An 18,552-nucleotide genomic window follows, 5' to 3' on the forward strand; every position below is an offset into this window, starting at 1 on the left:
CCAAAAAAGAGGCTGGGGAACCTGAGAGGGATCAGCTTGTCATCAGTGAAAGTCAGAAAGAGGAGCAGGATGCTGATAAAGGAGAAGCCAGCAAAAACAGAGGAGAGAACTACAACACGGATGAGAATGAAGAAAACCTGAATATCCCAATGCTGAAGATGAGAAAAGAGGTACCATAAATTTACTTGACAAGAAGAAAAGTGGTATCACTTCAAATGAGGACTGCACAAAGAGATTACAACAAAATATCCGTGTGAAATTGAATATTCAAAACTGTGACAAAAACATACCAAAAAAAAGAAGAATCCAGACCTAAAACAGTACCCAAAGGAGTAATGAATCTGCTGAAAAACTACCCCCCCCACCAGCAAAGTGAAAGATTTTTGACTATTAGCCAAGAGAAATTTCTCCATCAACACTGGTCATTCCAAGGCTTTCCTTACCTCTTAGGTTCATCTGATGAACTGGTGTGCCGCTGGATTCTTCTTTGCTCTTATAGCAAGAAATAGATGTATCTTTAAAGGTGCACCAGTATTGCTTGTAACCTTTTAGAGTCAGCTTTTTTGGCCTACGTGTCAAATAGAATTAACAGAAAAACAACTTTTTAAATAACTTTATCAATAGTATTAGCAGCAAAGTTTCACATCATTAAAAGTCTAAGGCCAAGTTGTACATATATTGAACTGAGTCCTTGGGCCAGTGTGTTCTTTTCAATGTTGCTATTATTGGATTTGCCTCTTCTTGACCAATCTACTCAGGAATATCTCACAAAGAATGAATGGGCAGAGGAGAAAGATAGGAGGGCCAGGCTTTCAGTATTTCTGTCAGTGGCAGCCATCTCTATCACTAGCAGGTGACATGGAAAGGACAAGAAAAGAAAGGTGAAGTAAATGTCACCAATGGGAAGGCTCCTAGGTCCTATAATCACCAGCAGGTTCTTGGGTGTGTACAGGGCTGCCTTTGGGGCCTCTCTGGACAGGCAGGTGCACCTAGCATAACTAAAATGAGGGGAGTGTTTAGCATAACTAAAGTGAGGGGAGTGTTTAGCATAACTAAAGTGAGGGGAGTGTTTAGCATAACTAAAGTGAGGGGAGTGTTTATCTCTTTCAGGGGTGTATCTGAATGCTGCTTCAACTTGCCAACCCAATGGCAAACACAAAGAAAACAGAGCAGTCATGATGGAGAGTGGATAAGGAAAGGTGTGTAATGGGCGGAGAAAGGGGGTAGGGAGCTGCATCTGAAATCATGCCCCTACCTCAGAAATGATCCATATGGGAAGCTGTTCTAGGTTTAGCTACAGTAAATGGTTTATTCCATAATAGCTTTACATCTTATACTCCACATCACCTCCTCTCCTCTTTACCTCTCGGCTTTAACACCTAGCTCTCAACTGGATTATGTCTAGATTGATAAAAGTCTAGATAAGATACACTGGAATCTTACTATAAAATGTTCCATGAACAAAAGAATAAAATGCAATAGAATCTGGGGCTCTGAACAAGGAAATAACCACTGGCAATGCCACTGTACATCTCAGAGTCTACGAAATGCAATTTAGGCAACACAGTCTTTGTTTTTCCCCTTTAAGAAAAATGTTTATCAGAAAAAAACAAGTTCTTGAGTACTGCAGTTTTAATTTGGTAAAGATGGTTATTTTCTCTCATAATTTAGTGTTTCTCTAACTGGTAAATGCTTTTACAGATGCATTTGCTAAACTTACAATAAAAAAATTTCAATAATGTGAATGAGACTATGAAATTGAGAGTTATCATTCATTAATATGTGGAATCCCTCCCCTTTTTGTACTTACTTAAAAACTTTAATATAGTCAGCAAGTTCAGGAATAGAAGTGATGTCACCCTAGGGAAAGAATTAAATCATTTTCTCCTGATTTTTCTTGAAATTTGAAACTCTAATGTTTAGTATCTGATATCAAGTATCAGCTTATTCGATAAGCAAAATTACATAAAATACAGATTATGAAGGTTTTAAATGTATAATCGTATGGTCATAAGTTACAAAGTCATTTTCAAATGGCATAAAAAGCTAATAAAAGATGCTATCAAAATGGCAATTCATATAACCTTTAAGAACATATTATTGATTCTAATTCACCTACAACTGTTTATATCTGGGCATATGAAAATTCTGCAAAATCATAACAGCCCTGAAAGTGCTTCTTCTGTAATAACTAATTCCTAAGCTTTAAAACCAAACTTAGTATTTAAAATTTTTCCTGAGATCTATTCTCTTCTTTTTGTAATATTTCAAATGTGCAGCTCACTAAATGGATTTTGCTGTGACTTGAGACTACCTTTCACTCTGCAGAACTGTTTTCCCACTGCTTGTGAGAGAATGGGCACATATCACAAGATCTATCTTTACTGTATTTGAAGCACTGGAGACTAGAACAATACTAATTTCTGAAAAGTCAACACCTGTATTCTCTAAAACATGAAATATTTCTCCATAGCCACCCAATATTTATGAAAACCTAAATCCACAAAAAGATAAGCATCAATTCAATCTAATACTAGTAGGGATTAGATTCACCCTACCAAAATTGTTGATGTTTTCCCCCCTTCCAAAGTGATCTCCAGGTCTGAAAGGGCAGCATCAACTTCATCCACTTCTTTGTCACTGTTGTTCAAATGATTCTCTGATGTCATGATTGACAACTTATTGATGTGATACTGAAAACAGAAATATTTTCTTTAAATGACTGTTCTAACTTTAAAACTTTAAAATGAGATTACTGCATCTATACTGAATGCTTTTCATCACCTAACTTGAGAAGATGAAGCTAAGAACTAGAATGACAGGAAAGTAAACGGCACCTGAAATCAGTGTCCTAAATATCCTAATATTTATCCAAAAGAAGCAGGTTTTTGGACATATAAAAATGAATTTAGTTTGGGAAGCCCTAGAATTCAGAGTTAACATGTCCTCCACTAAGCTCCACATGAGATTTTTTTTTTTACTGGTTTTCTGCCCCACCCCCTCCACCGCCGCCACTGCAGTATTCCCTGTGTCTAGAACAGATCCTGAAACCAATGAATACTGAATGAATTAACAGAATATGCATAAGGTCTTTTGTAAAAATGGATTAACATTGATTACCTTATATTACTGCTATTACCCAGCAGAGGAAAATTTGTCAGTTATAAGTATAAGGCCGAAAGCTAAAGCTCCACTCTCCACCACCCACCCCCCGCCCCACCTCAATTCAATGCTGAAAACATAATCAGAGGAAGATGTTTATATTCTCAGTTACATAAGAATGATAAGATTGATTACATTTATTGTGAATATATACAATCATATATGTGTGTGTGTGTGTGTGTGTGTGTGTGTGTACACGTTGAGTAGTTAGAACAAATACTAACAATCTATTAGATTTTGATGCTAAACCTTACAGAGGTTTCATACAAAGGTAAGCAGAACTTTTAAAATCACTTCATCAGTTACCTTTCAAAGCATTAAACAGTACTCCAAATTTCTCAAGTATCCAATACAGCCTATTCATGGGGAACACTGAACTAATCTGAGGCCAACTGTCAGTGTTCCTATATTTTAAGATTTAGTGAACTGGTAATAAACAGTCTCTCGCTGTACCTTCAGTTATGCTAAAATGAGATTCTTAGTGATAGAAACTTCCATGTTCACAAATCATGGACAATGAGATAGGCTGAGGCCCTTAGTCGCCTCAAATGTTAGAGTAACGTTAAGAATCATGAAGAGAGTTGGTTAAAAATACAGATTCTTAGGTTCATCCCCAGAGATTTTGATTCAGCGAATCTGGTGTCCAGCCCAGAATCTGCATTTTTATTAAGTGAGTCAGGTGATTGTGATGCAAAAAGTCCTTAGAAGTTATCTCGGAAAAACTCTGGCTAAGAATGGGACTGGTCTTAAAATCCAGCTTTGCTTTCAGAGGGTGCATGGGATATCTATTAAGTGTTACAATACAGACTTGGATGTAATTGCTTTAAAAACAGTGTTATTATCTTTTTATTTTTTATCCTCACCTTAATTGTTTCTTTTTACTACTGTAGATTTATGTTACAAAAGGAAACAGAAGCCCCAAGGAGAAAATAATTCAGTGTAGGCTATGCTGGAGATAAAAATACCAGGCATTTCCTTGCCATCTTTTCAAACTTTCCCCCTTATGGTACTGGATGGGTTCTAGAGCCTTTGGGTCAGTCTCTGGGAAGGCTTCTAAAAACTCAGGAGATTTTTAGTTCAGAATTCTCTCATTAATCTGGATTCTAAAATGGTTCAGGAGAGCTATGTTTTGGGACATTCAGTTTCCAGACATTAAAATTCATGGTTTCTGATGCATTTTCTACTGCTCTAAAATGGAGTATCTATAATACACGGGGTGGGGGAAAGCTACAAAATAATCCCATTTCTGTGAAAATACAACTGTGTGTACATTTGGCCCTTGGACAACATGGGGGCTAGGGGCGCTAACTCTCCCAAAACTTTACTCATAGCCTGCTCTTGACTAGAAACCTTACTAATAACATAAACAGTCAATTAACAGATATTTTGTATGTGTGTTACATACTCATTCTGACAATAAAACTAGAGAAAAGAAAATGTTAGGAAAATCATAAAGAAAATACATTTAATGTACTATATTTATTGGAGAAAGCCTGCATTATTTAAGTGGACCCAACCCCTTGTTGTTAGAGGGTCAACTATATTCTCATTCAACAAATTTTTCTGGGCGCCTGGGTGGCTCAGTCATTAAGCATCTGTCTTCAGCTCAAGTCATGATCCCAGGGTGCTGGGATCGAGTCCCACATCGGGCTCCCTGCGCAGCGGGAAGCCTGCTTCTCCCTCTCCCACGCTCCCTGCTGGTGTTCCCTCTCTCGCTGTCTCTCTCTCTGTTAAAAAATAAATAAAAAATCTTTAAAAAAATTTTTTTTTTCTGAGCACCTATGTGCCAGGCACATTTGTATCTGTTGGGCTTTTTTTAAGTGCATTATTTTTATAATAAAAGATTAAAAAAATACTATATAATAAAAATCTGTGAGGTTTCCCTCAAATATATTTTATATGTATTATTATTCTGTCATTGGCAAAACCTTCACTACAAAATTATAAACCCATATTCTAAGAAAGAAAGATACAGGTAGAAAGCCATAAACCAAGTGAGGTACTCTGAATAAAATTACTCCAGAATTTAATTCAAGAAATTCTTCAGATGGTCTGAATTATCCAGAAACACAATAGAAGACTCTTAACTAGTTGATTAAGCAAGTCTCTAAACTAGCTCATCTGTCATCAAAGATTTTCCTTGTCTAAGCTTTGTTTCGATCCCTTTCTTTCATCATGTAAACTGAGAAGAAATGAGCTTTTCTTCCATTACAAAGGACAATTTTTTGAGTCTTAACCAGAAAACGTTCCTGGATGTATAAAAGCATTTAGAAGATTGAGAGCATTTTTATTTTGTTCTAAAGAGAAGTAAAATCATTTTTACAGTGAAAGCTTTTTTTTTTCCTTTTTTCTTCTTTAAAAGATTGTATTTATTTGAGAGACAGAGCACAAGTGGGGGAATGGAGGGGCAGAGGGAGAAGCAGGCTCCCTGTCTCCCCACTGAGCAGGGAGCCCAGTGAGGCCCAATCCCAGGACCTGGAGATCGTGATCTGAGCCAAAGGCAGCTGTTTAACCGGCTGAGCCACAGCAGCGAAAGCTTTTCACAACTAAACGTCAACTCTGCTTCCTGTACTTAAAGCTCATATGCAAGAACCACTTTTGGGATAACACTGGTTTAATCTCAGGAAAACATTAGCTACCTACTTCTTAAGGATTATCATTCTAAAAACTTATTTGTTTAGTTTCATTAAACTATTAAAATTTTTTCACCTTTAAAACATATTTTTGCTATAGCCATTTATAAAATATTATCACCCAGCTACTTAGGAAATTATGCAATTAATAAGCTTCATTTTAGAAGCTTATGATATGCAATACATATATTATTTCTAAGGGAAAATTGGGTAGTTTTAAGCTAATATATATTTGGGGGTGGGAGGATATTTTTCTCCTATAGGATACCGAAAAATATTAAGTATACCACTAAACTCTTAGATAAGACAAAAAATTAAATTCATGTACTTATTTTGTCTTCTAAGTGTATTCAATTTCTACAAAGCAAAAAGTAAACACTATCAAAACACTATTACAGTTTTCTAATTCACTATTTAAAAATAATCCGCTATGCTTTTCCCATGAAAAGTCCCATTTACCAATACAATACTCTTTACTACCTGCAAGGCTGCAAACATCATCATTTCTTCTTCTGTGCACTCAATTTCTTCTAGGAGAATAGCCCATTTGGCCTGTTCATAAAGCTGATTGATTCTGATTGCATCATACTGCAGCAAAAGAGACACAATCCTTTTGTAATATATTACTTTTAACATAAAAAAGTTTGAAAACTGAATATTCACTTTCAAAGCTTGACAAAAAAGTTTCAAAATACATTTTTTTCCCTGGGATTTTTATTCAGTATCAAATACTCAATAATAAAGATACCTATAGGGTTAGGTATATGTATATATACCCACCTCTAATTTTTGCATTAAAAATGACATTAAAAAAACCAAAATATTATTATTCAGTATTAGAAGTAAGATTCTGTATGCTATTTTACAGGGAAATAATCATTAGATATTACAGAGCTCTTAACAAAATGAACTTAACTTGAAAGATGACATTTAAAATAAGGTGAAAGTGACTGCTTTTCAGTATTGTTATTGCAACCTGTCACACTAAAATGTTACAATCAGAGAGTAAATTATTTCAGGGAACATCTTGCCCACTATGGAAAAGCATACTTAAACAAGTGTCAGGTCCCTGGAAACAGTAATTATTTTAAGAATCTGAAATAGAGAGTACATATATATACTTGTAGTAAAGATTTACTTATACGTTACTGAATTGTCCATTTAGTTATGTTAATAAAAATTAACAGTAATGTCTTAACAATACTATTTTAGAATGTTAACAAAACACATAGCAACTCCCCTTCCCCAGCAAATGTAACTATGTTCCCAAAACAGATTTGGTTTTACCTAAAATGAGACACGATGTGGCCTGAAAGGGGTTAAGATTTTTTGGGGGGTAGTTCTAAATTATACATTTTACTGTTACAAAAAGAATTACTTAAGCACATAATAAAAAATGGTAAGTATATACATTAAAATCTACACTATAATCTAGACATGAAAAGGATGAGAAATAGTCAAGAGAGGTTTTCCCCCCAAGGATGATAAATAAGGAAGCAAAAGATCCAAATCTCTGTGCCATGTGTTTTCTAGGGAAAAATACTCTAGATTTCATAGCAAATTTAATTCTTCTCAGAAAAGCAAAGTATTTCAGTAGCACAGATGATGTAGTCATTTGATAGTAAAAACATTACAATATTTGCCTATTAAATAGGAAGAAATGTAGACTTAAAGAATTTTTCTTTGAAGCAACATCTTTTGCCTTATAATTAGAAATCTGAAAGTCACTGAAAAGGTACTATTTCATAAAACTCTTCTTTTACCAAAAATACAGCTAAAGAGAGGTGTAAAAAAAAATCCCTAAAACTAACTTTACCAATTCTATAGTACAAAGCTAGTGCATTTAAAATACAAATCAATCAAAAATTCAATTATTTTAACAAAAAAGAAAAAGGCTGAATTATGCTTCCAACCTGCTAACACAATAGACTTATTTCAAATACAGATCCTTTTGTCTAAAGCTTGGGTTTTTAATATTATTCAGACTTGCTATATACAAATGATTCCTTAACCCACCAACTCCAAAAAAACAAACGTCCAAATGAAAAAAACAAAAAGGAAAAAAAGAAGAGATCCCTCTAAACCCTCGGTACCTTTGGATTCAAATCAAAAAAGCTGTAATACTTGAATCGAAGAAGCAAGGCCTCATTTTCCTTCACATCTTGTTCCATGAGAGATCGTGAGGAATCAAGCCACCTGGACAAATTAACAAGAGCAGTGGAACAATGCAAGACAAAATTAATAAAATGTTTCTACCTCTAGCTGGAGAAATTCTTCAATGTATCTATATTTTATTTTTTTTAAAGACTTATTTATTTATTTGAGAGAGAGCATGTACACAAGCAGGGGGAGGGGCAGAGGACAAGGGAGAGAGACTCTCAAGCAGAATCTGCACTGAGCACGGAGCCCAATGTGGGACTCGATTCCATGACCCAAGAGATCCTGACCCAAGCCATAATCACAAGTTGGATGCTTAACCAACTGAACCACACCCAGGTACCCCTCAACATACCTCTATTTTATAACTTACCCTTGGTTGATTTTTGCTTTGTCAAGAAGAGCCTGAGGCTTGAACATTTTCGCCAAAATTTCTGGTGATGTGATTGGCTGACTGACAGCAAGTATACCAGGGTTGCCTTCTGACAAAGCACTGTCACCGAACCAAGCAGAAGTCGGTGACAAGGGGCTTCCATCATGAGCATCGTAAGTGGGGGTCATTGTTTTACTATAAAGTCCTGGGCTTGAATATATACTTCCTAATAAATGACATGAAAAATAGGTAGTAAATATGAATTAAGTACAGAATCTTAGTTTTCAATAATACATGCTATATAAAGGAAACTGTGAAACAAAGCTTTGTTCTGGAAGGAAAGCTTAGTACATTATTTTACCTGTCTTGAAAACATGTAACATTAACTCTACTTGTGTAACATAAGAACATATAATAACAAGGTCAAAAAATATAAGTTGGCAGAAATATGGGGGAAAAAATCAGTTCAAGGGAATTAGAAAAGTTAAGGATATAGCTGAAGCAGACAGACCAAGTTTTTTTTGTTTTGTTTTTTTTAAAGATTTTATTTATTTGACAGAGAGAGACACAGTGGGAGAGGGAACACAAGCAGGGGCAGTGGGAGAGGGAGAAGCAGGCTTCCCGCCGAGCAGGGAGCCCGATGTGGGGCTCGATCCCAGGACCCTGGGATCATGACCTGAGCTGAAGGCAGACGCTTAAGACTGAGCCACCCAGGTGCCCCCAAGTTTTTGTTTTTAATTGTGGCAAGGCTCACCTTTCAGAGGGCCAATGTAAAGAACATCAGTGCCTATAGGAAAGGAAAGAAAGGAATTCAGAAGGTAAAGGAAAGGTAACAATAGAAGACAGAAACAAAAGAATGAAAAGGAAAGGAAATGGAAAAAAGAAAAAACAGACTTTTCCTAATGTGAACCATAAACTGAAGAAAATATTTCAAGTGAATTTAAGAGTAAAGAATCTTAGAAACTGTAACCTAAATTTTTTTTGTCCAATTCAAAAGAATAAAGTGCTCTAGTCAAATGTCCAGTGACAAACATATCCACATTTATCACCCTTTGAAATCCATACCTTATTTTAAGATAGCTCAATGTAACTGAATAAATGCACATAAATTAAGAGAATAATTTTATGTTAATGTTTTCTCAGTGAATAGGTAAACTGGTTCCAACAGATTTACAAATAAAGTATTAAATGGGTAGATAACATTTTGCTAACAAAGATATATCTTATAATTAAGTCCCTAAAGGCAGGGATATTTTATTTTCCAATTCCCCAGTGTTCCATAGGGCTAACCATATAGTAGAGGCTATCTAAATAAAAACTTGTTGACTTAGTCAACTGACAATATATCCTCCATCATTTAAACTATAAAAATCAAGGAGACTGGATTAAATTAAGACTTAAAAGTTCAGAATAATGTTAAGTAAAAGCACCTCCCCTAGAAGTCCTAACTGTTAATTATATATTGTCTTCGTAATTTTTAAAAAGAAAATGTGTAAATGGGTATCACACTGTTAATGGATTATGGAAAGAGAATGGCTGTTTCCCTTACCTAATACAGGAATATACTTAGCAATTTCCTTTCCACTCTAACAACCCCTCCCCACCACCTCACTCAATGCAATGATAGAAACAATTACCTATGAAAAGTGGTGATCATGCTAGAGATTTTTGTAGTTGTCATGATCTAGTCTAGGAAGAGAACACAAAGAAAAAAAAAATCTTGCTAGCCACAGAGTATCTGATTTGATGTCCCTAGTATGTATTCTTCCAATGTTAATAATTAAAACAATTTGCAGTATCTAAACACTAAACATTGTTAAATAAGCAACAAAGAAAGCGGTCAATTCTCCTTTCTTAGCTTTAAAGAACACTGGGATAGTCAGTGATATCCTTAAATGGTAGAACTTTAAAATTATTAAGGGCATTTTGTGAAAGGGTTACTTGGGCACCCCATACTAATTAAAAGGGCTAAAAACATTATTGCAGCTCAGGCGGGCAAAGAATAATCCTGCTATATATGTAAAGAAGGGATAGAAAAACATTATCTTCTAGGCAAAATCTTCTCATTGTGTATTTCAAAGATCTAGCAAATAAATCTTTTACTAGGAATGTCAGAATATTGAAAATTCATTCCTAGTATGATGGACTATAATTACTATTTAGAATTAAACAGAGTTAGAATTGGCAATTTTCTTTTTTTTTTTTTTAAGACTTTATTTATTTATTTGAGAGAGAGAGAATGAGAGATAGAGAGCACGAGAGGGAAGAGGGTCAGAGGGAGAAGCAGACTCCCTGCTGAGCAGGGAGTCCGATGCGGGACTTGATCCTGGGAGTCCAGGATCATGACCTGAGCCAAAGGCAGTTGCCCAACCAACTGAGCCACCCAGGCGCCCAGAATTGGCAATTTTCTTTATGAGGTTTCTAAAACAAAATATACTCCCCTACAATACACAACATTTAATAAAATCAGCCCTCTCAAATTCCTCTACTTTGTATATTTTTTTTAATTCTTTATTTTTTTTTAAGATTTTATTTATTTGACAGAGAGAGACACAGCGAGAGAGGGAACACAAGCAGGGGGAGTGGGAGAGGGAGAAGCAGGCTTCCCGCCGAGCAGGGAGCCCGATGCGGGGCTCAATCCCAGAACCCTGGGATCATGACCTGAGCCGAAGGCAGACGCTTAACGACTGAGCCACCCAGGCGCCCCTCTACGCTTCATTTTTGATCACTTCATTGTTTCTATTCTTATTTTGTTAGGCACTCCACGGTAATAACTTAATTAGTGTTTCCAACAATCCTATTATTCTCATCTTAGAGGAGCAAACTGAAGGACAGAGAGGTTAAGTAAGTTGTCCAGTGTCAAAAGCTATTACGTTTCAGAGCCAAGCTATAAATCAGTGAGTCTAACTGAAGCTATACACACCACCTCCTGGGTACCATAACTTATTTAAGCCATTCCCAATTGGTGTGCATTTATTTGTTTAGAATTTTGTTGACTTCACTCTACTGCTGCTGCAAACATACCTTCCAACAAATGCCTTCCAAAAGGTATGTTTGTACTTATTTCCCAATTCTAGCAACATTGCTGGGACAGAGGGTATGTGCATTTTACATTCCTTCTAAGTCTCAGTTCAGTGACAATCCCAATTACCTTATATTCCTGATTGCCCAATTTAAAACATATTTGAAGTATAAAGTTATTATAGGGTAAGATGAAGTAACATATTTAGTCAACAACAGAACAGAAGCTTGCTCAACTATACAGAACAGTAACAAAAATTATAAGGAGGAGAGAAAAATTCAACAAGCACTACAGTCTTGGGCCACCTACTACAAATATTAAAAACCTCATGTAACTTTAGAATCTGCCTGATAACTTGGTTACTATAAATTACATTCTTACATATTCCTTTTTAAAAGAGTGATAAAGTATTTAATCCATTTTAGAAAATTTCCCACCAAAATGTCAATCTCATACCATACTTAGTAAACAAATTTCAGGTGAATTAAAAATAACAAATGTTGATATTACAAATGAGTTAAAATATATAAATATGAAATAATTATATAAAAGTAGAAAAGGAAATATAGAAGAACTTTTCTAGTATTTGTGAAGATTTTCTTTACCAAGAATGAAAGCCCAGAACGATAAAGTAAATAACAAATTTGACTACATAAAAATGTAAAACTTTAGTACAGTAAAAAAGAAAAAAATTAAAAACAAAATGCCAATACAGGGAAAATATCTAACTTATCAGAATATTAGGTTATCACTAAAACACTGGAACTTTTTATTTTTTTAAAGATTTATTTACCTGACAGAGAGAGACAGCGAGGGCAGGAACACAAGCAGGGGGAGTGGGAGAGGGAGAAGCAGGCTTCCCACTGAGCAGGAAGTGAGCAGGGAGCCTGATGTGGGGCTCCATCCCAGGACCCTGGGATCATGACCAGAGCCGAAGGCAGAGGCTTAACAACTGAGCTACCCAGGCGCCCCACGCTGAAACTTTTTAAAAGCTTAATTCACAAACTCAATTCCCCAACCTATAAATATACCGTTTGGAATGGTTTTGTCTTCCAAATTCCTGGAACACTACTTTCTACAACTTTCATTTAACATTTATATATTACCTCCTTAAATACAGTAACTGTTTTTCAGTTAGCCTTAAAAGCTTTTTTTTTTTTTAAGATTTATTTATTTTTTGACAGAGATAGTGAGAGAGGGAACACAAGCAGGAGGAGTGGGAGAGGGAGAAGCGGGAGAAGCAGGGGGAGTGGGAGAGGGAGAAGCGGGAGAAGCAGGGGGAGTGGGAGAGGGAGAAGCAGGCTTCCGATCATGACCTGAGCCAAATAGCCTAAAAACTTCTTAAGAGTTAAGGATTTTCTTATTTTTTGGTATCCCCGAAGTTCAATCAGTACATGAGTAGGGGCATAAAGGTTACAAGTTATGTGACATCAGACGTTCCTAACCTTACTGTGCCATTTCTTCAACCTTAAAATGAGTAATAACATAATCTGCAATGGGTTGTAGTGAGAATTAAGTGAGTTTCCACAAGTAAAATACACTAAATTTAATTTCCATGAGTATAATGTGTAAAATGGGCATATAGTAAGCACTAAATTGTTTCCATTATCATCACCCCAGAATTTAAAAAACCAAGAATGAACTGAATTAGTTAAATTAGTTTACTTACTGACTGAGGGACCTACTTCCTAAGAAATGGATTTATAAATGTATGGCTGATAGACACATGGGAAACTGTAATGTCCAGTCCCTGTGTATGCCCAGGACTAAATAAATAACCATGTAATTTAATTAGTCATCTAGCTCCCCAAAAGACACTGCCTATGCTCCTGCTGAATGCCACATGCTAAGTTAGGTTCTGGTAACAAAAATGTGAGAGACAGTTCCATCATGACGGGACCTCACAATTTAAAAGGTAAGAACATGCAGTACAATACCAAACACAGAAAAGTCTGGTGTCTTAAAATAGAAGGATACCTAATTCAGGTTGGGGAGGTAATGGAAGGAAATCTAAGAAAGCTTCTTAAAGGGGCAAAACCTTAAAGGAAAAAGGTGAAAAGGCAAAGGGACCAGTATATGCAAAGCGCAAAGATTTTAAGTAACCCACAGAAGTAATAATGTCTTAGTAAGTGTGGTTTTCACAGAATACAGAAAAAAGGAACTAAATACTAAAAAACTGTCCAATTTTTTACAATGCAAAAAACTGAGCCCAGTTAAGGTATTGCCCCTTTTTTATTCTTCCGGAGCAGAGAACCAGCCTTCCTTTTTATTGATGCAACTATTAACACCTGACACGATGATTTGCACATGACAGACCCTAGTGGTGATTTCATGATTGAGGGAAAAAATGCTGAAGGAGAGTTTTTTTAAAGTTGATCACTCTCCTACCTATGTAAACCATTTGTCAAAAGACCACAAACATATAGACACATCCATGGTTTTCACACTATGCCTCTGCTTAGTCTAACAAAGTCTCACCTGATCCAGGAGTGATAAGAGGCCCCTCTAATTCAAGTGCCTCATCTTCAGACTGGTCATCTAACTTTTTCTTTTTTTTCTTAGTTGGATCTCTGGGTTTTTTCAAGAGAGAAAGTTCTTCAGGGTGTCTGATATCTGTTAAAATAAGAAGAAAGATTATTTAGCAGCATAATGGAAAATTTAAATACTTTACATCTGGTAAATCCATCTATTAATCCAGTCCAGTATAATAATTCATAATTTCCATCTGTGTATGTATGTGTTTATGTTTTGCCAGATGTTAATGCCATGCAAAAGACTGAAGTTTGGCACTTCTACAAATAATCTACCAAAGCATTCAATTCATAACCATTTAATGAATGTAGCAGCCTCGAAGTGGAGAGATAACAATCTGCTAGGGTACAGAGAGAAAATATTAGAACTTATTTATATTTATTTTTTTAACTAAAACCATAAAAAAAATTTAACTTTATATCCTAGCCACAGCAACTAGGCAAGAAAAAGAAAAACATACCAATTGGAAAGGAAGAAGTGAAACTGTCACTATTTGCAGATGACATGATACTATATATAGAAAACCTTAACTACTCCATCAAAAACCATTAGAACTAATAAACTAGTAAAATTCAGTGAAGTAGCAAGGTTAAAAAAAAAATCAATATACAAAAACCTGTTGTATTCTTTTTGGGGCACGTGGGTGGCTAAGTCAGTTAAGCATCTGCCTTTGGCTCAGGTCATGATCCCTTTCCCCCACTCATGTTCTCTCTTGCTCTCTAATAAATAAATAAAATCTTTAAAAAAAGGGTTGTGTTTCTACACATAAACAATAAACTATGAGAAACAGAAACTGAGAAAACTGATCCCATTCACAACTACATCAAAAAAGTAAAATACCTAGGAATAAATTTTTGGGTTTTTTAGTTTTTTTTTTTTTTTTTAAAGATTTTATTTATTTATGAGAGAGTGGTGCATGCGTGGGAGCATGAGCACAGGGAAGGGCAGAGGGGGAGGAAGAAGGACAAGCAGACTGTGTGATGAGCACAGAGCCCATTGCAGGGCTGGATCTCATGACCCTGAGATCATGACCTGAGCCAGAACCAAGAGTCAGATGTTCAACTGACTGAGCTACCCAGCCACCCTTCTAAGAATAAATTTAACCAAGGAAGTGAAAGACCTATTCAATGAAAAGTATAAAGACTTGATGAAAAAAAAAATAAAGACACAAATAAATGGAAAGATATTCCGTGTTTGTGGTTTGGAAGAATCAATATTAATAAAATAGCCATATTACCCAAAGCAATCTACAGATTTAATGCAATCCCTATCGAAATTCTAATAATTCTAATGGTATTTTTCACAGAACTAGAACAAATAATTCTAAAATTTGTATGGAACCAAAGACGACCCTGACCAGCAAAAATAATCCTGATAAAGAAGAACAAAGCCGAAGGTATACACGCTTGATTTTAAACTATACTACGGGGCGCCTGGGTGGCTTAGTCGTGGGGTGCCTGCCTTTAGCTCAGGTCATGATCCTAGGGTCCTGGGATTGAGCCCTGCATCGGGCTCCCTGCTTGGCAGGAAGCCTGCTTCTCCCTCTCCCACTCCTCCTGCTTGTGTTCCCTCTCTCGCTGTCAATCTCTCCGTCAAGAAAATAAATTAAAAAAAAAAATCTTGGGGCGCCTGGGTGGCTCAGATGGTTAAGAGTCTGCCTTTGGCTCAGGCCATGATCCCAGGGTCCTGGGATTGAGTCCTACATTGGGCTCCTTGCTCGGCAGGGAGTCTGCTTCTCCCTCTGCCTGCCGCTCCTCCTACTTGTGCTCTCTCTCTGACAAATAAATAAAAACCTTAAAAAAAAATACAAGTTCCCAGTTATAAAATAGATAAGCCACGGGGATGTGATATGCAGCACGGGGAATACAGTCAATAATACAGTATTAATTTTGTATGGTGATGGCAGAATGAATATGATGGTCATTTTGCAATGTATGTAAGTGTTGATTCACTATGCTGTACACTTGATACTATTATAATATTTATGTCAATTATGCCTCAATTTTTTAAAAAAGCTTTATATTATTGGGTAGCCTATATTCATTCTGTATGTTGTAAGTTACACATGATACATGAAGTAAATGTAAATACTTTCATATCATTACCAAATCTCAAAGTTTTAATTGATTCAACCTCTTCTACCTTGTATGAAATGACAAGTTTCTGTGTTTATCTTATTCATATGAAGAATCTGGTAAGAGGCAAAAATGTTAAATGAAAGTAACAAAAAGAATTAACAATGACCCATATGAATAGTTATAGAACATATTTTATATTACATACCATGTCCATGAATTGCAAGAATTGTTAAGAAGTCAGTTTCCCCTAAATTGAGCTAAAGATTCAATGGAATCCAAGTCAAAATCCAAACCTGCTCTTTTATACAAGATGAAAAGCTGATTGTAAAATATGTGTGGAAATGAAAACAAACAGAACAGTCCAAGCAATTTTTAAAAAGACTAAAGTTGGAGGGACTACTCGACATCATATAGCTACAGCAATCAAGACAGTGCAATTATTAGCTAAATGATAAGGTGTATATATGAAGAGGACCCAGAAGCAGATCCATATATAGGTGGTCAATTATTTTGGACAAAGGTGCCATGGCAATTCAAGAGGAAAGGAAAATCTTACCAATGAACGATGCTAAATGAGAGATTCATAGATTTAAAAAAAAAAAACACATTAACCCTTATCTAATATATAAAAATTAATTCTAAGTGGATCATAGACCTAAAAGAAAATAAGGAGACAAAGATTTCTTACATAGAACACATAGACTCCACAAAAAATTATCCTTTATTAAAAAACAAAACTAACAGAAGCACCTGGGTGGCTTAGTCAGTTAAGCATCAGGGAAATGCAAGTTAAAACTATGAGAAGTATTATATACCCATCAGAGTAGCCAACATTAACAAGACTGGTAACAGCCAGTGTTGGTGAGGATGTGGAGGCACTGGAACTCTCATACCCAGCCAGTGGGAATGGGAAATGAGACAATTTTTTAAAAGTTTGGCAGTTTCTTATAAAGTTAAACATATACAACTTCACCATTCTACTTCTACTTATTTACTCAAGAAAATGAAAAGCACATATTTTAACAGTTGTACTCACTGAAGCCAAAACTAGAAACAACCCAAATTGATAAACAAAATGTGGTATTTTCGTATCAGTGGAATACTGATACGAAAATGTAGTGTGTAGATGTTCCAATGTAGAGTAGTGTGATACTACTCACAATGGAACACAACTCATCAGTAAAAAGAAACAATGGAGACATACAATAACATGAATGTATCTCAAAATCCTTACATTAAGTAGAAGCCAACTAGAGAAGCATATATATGATTCTGTTCATAAAATTCCAGAAAATGACAATAAATCTGTGTGAAAGAGCAAATAAATAGTTGTCTGACTAAAGTTTGAGGGCTAATAGAAATATTTTCTATCCTGTGGTATAGTTTCACAGATATAAACATCTGTGAAAACTCATCAAATTGTATACTTCAAATGGGTACAGTTTATTATACACCAATTATACCAAAATTAGGTTAATTTAAAAATAAAGGGTGTAAAGAGGAGAGCCAAGAAAAACCAAAAATGAAAAATGCAGCAGAAAGGAGGAGGACTAGGTCTGTATATTTGGTAGCACTACACTCACTGTTTGTCAGTGTCTTAAGTAGAATAGACAACAAAATTCAAACCACTGCATAACTTGTAATGCTACAGATTGCTAAAAATTACTGGATCAGATGGAGTTTTCCATTCGGCAGTTTGTATCTTCAGGAGCTCACAATATCCACTAGATTCGATCCAGTATTACAAATTCAGGAAGCTTTTTGTTTGTAGGGGACCTGAAACCAGGATGGAGCAGACTGCTGTAGAGCTGGTGGGACACAGTTTGAGGCAGAAACACAAAGCCAAACTAGCTGCATTGAGATCTCAGCTCCACTATTTATTGTGACGTTGGACAAGCTTACTCAGCTTGCCAGTGTCTGAGTTTTCTCATCTGTAAAATGAGAATAATAGTACCTCAGAAGGTTGTTGTGAAAATTAAATGACTAATACAGGTAACATTCCCTGAACAAGGCCTGGCACATAACAAGTACTTCGTTAAGTACTGGGTATTAATGTATTTCTCTAGTTAAAAAAATATGCAATTATGGTAGAAATTTGGAAATGACAAAAGTATAAATAACTGAGTCATTTAAAACCCATTCTTGAAAAATGGAATATGGCTATGTAAATAAGGGATTATGTTAATAGACATATAAAATTCTACTGTGTAAATGTAGCATAATTTAACCATTCTTCTAATACTGAGCCCATTATAAATAATGATTTTTACAAACATCTATCTGTGTACGTATTTTTCCACATTTTATTTCTTCAAGAATGCATTGGAGTGGAATTACTAGGTCAAAAGTTATAATAATTTTAAGGCAAAAGTGGAGCAAGTTGGGCACATGTGTTTTTTAAAGCTTGCTTACTTGAAAAACAGTATGTTTATTTCCTTGTTTTAATTTACATTTATTTACTAGTGATGTACATCTCAAGAGTTTTTAGTCATTTATATTTCCTTCACTGATTTTTCTATTAGGTTTCTTCATTTTTTTTCTATTAGGTTTCTTCAAATCAGAGTTAATTTTCATGTAAATTGGATGGCAGCAATC

The 18,552-nt window shown here is 35.4% G+C and overlaps 1 protein-coding gene across 4 annotated transcripts in view; it reads right to left on the bottom strand.

The window, feature by feature from the left end:
* The window catches only part of FERMT2 (FERM domain containing kindlin 2), a 93,238-nt gene that overhangs the window by 12,455 nt on the left and 62,231 nt on the right, over positions 1-18,552 (bottom strand). For 2 of the 4 annotated variants that reach the window (XM_073895233.1, XM_073895234.1), the window contains exons 4-11: positions 13,826-13,960; positions 9,080-9,112; positions 8,326-8,551; positions 7,889-7,991; positions 6,276-6,383; positions 2,559-2,693; positions 1,811-1,860; positions 444-568 (exon numbers count right to left, since the gene is read on the bottom strand). In XM_073895233.1, the coding sequence (XP_073751334.1) occupies positions 444-568; positions 1,811-1,860; positions 2,559-2,693; positions 6,276-6,383; positions 7,889-7,991; positions 8,326-8,551; positions 9,080-9,112; positions 13,826-13,960 (915 nt within the window). The remainder of the gene's footprint in view (positions 1-443; positions 569-1,810; positions 1,861-2,558; positions 2,694-6,275; positions 6,384-7,888; positions 7,992-8,325; positions 8,552-9,079; positions 9,113-13,825; positions 13,961-18,552) is intronic. The other 2 variants (XM_073895235.1, XM_025870030.2) reach the window with 1 other exon arrangement.

This window comes from Callorhinus ursinus, unplaced genomic scaffold (assembly GCF_003265705.2).
Source record: "Callorhinus ursinus isolate GAN/ISIS: 27379988/994484 unplaced genomic scaffold, GSC_fseal_2.0 scaffold8, whole genome shotgun sequence".
Lineage (NCBI taxonomy): Eukaryota > Metazoa > Chordata > Mammalia > Carnivora > Otariidae > Callorhinus > Callorhinus ursinus.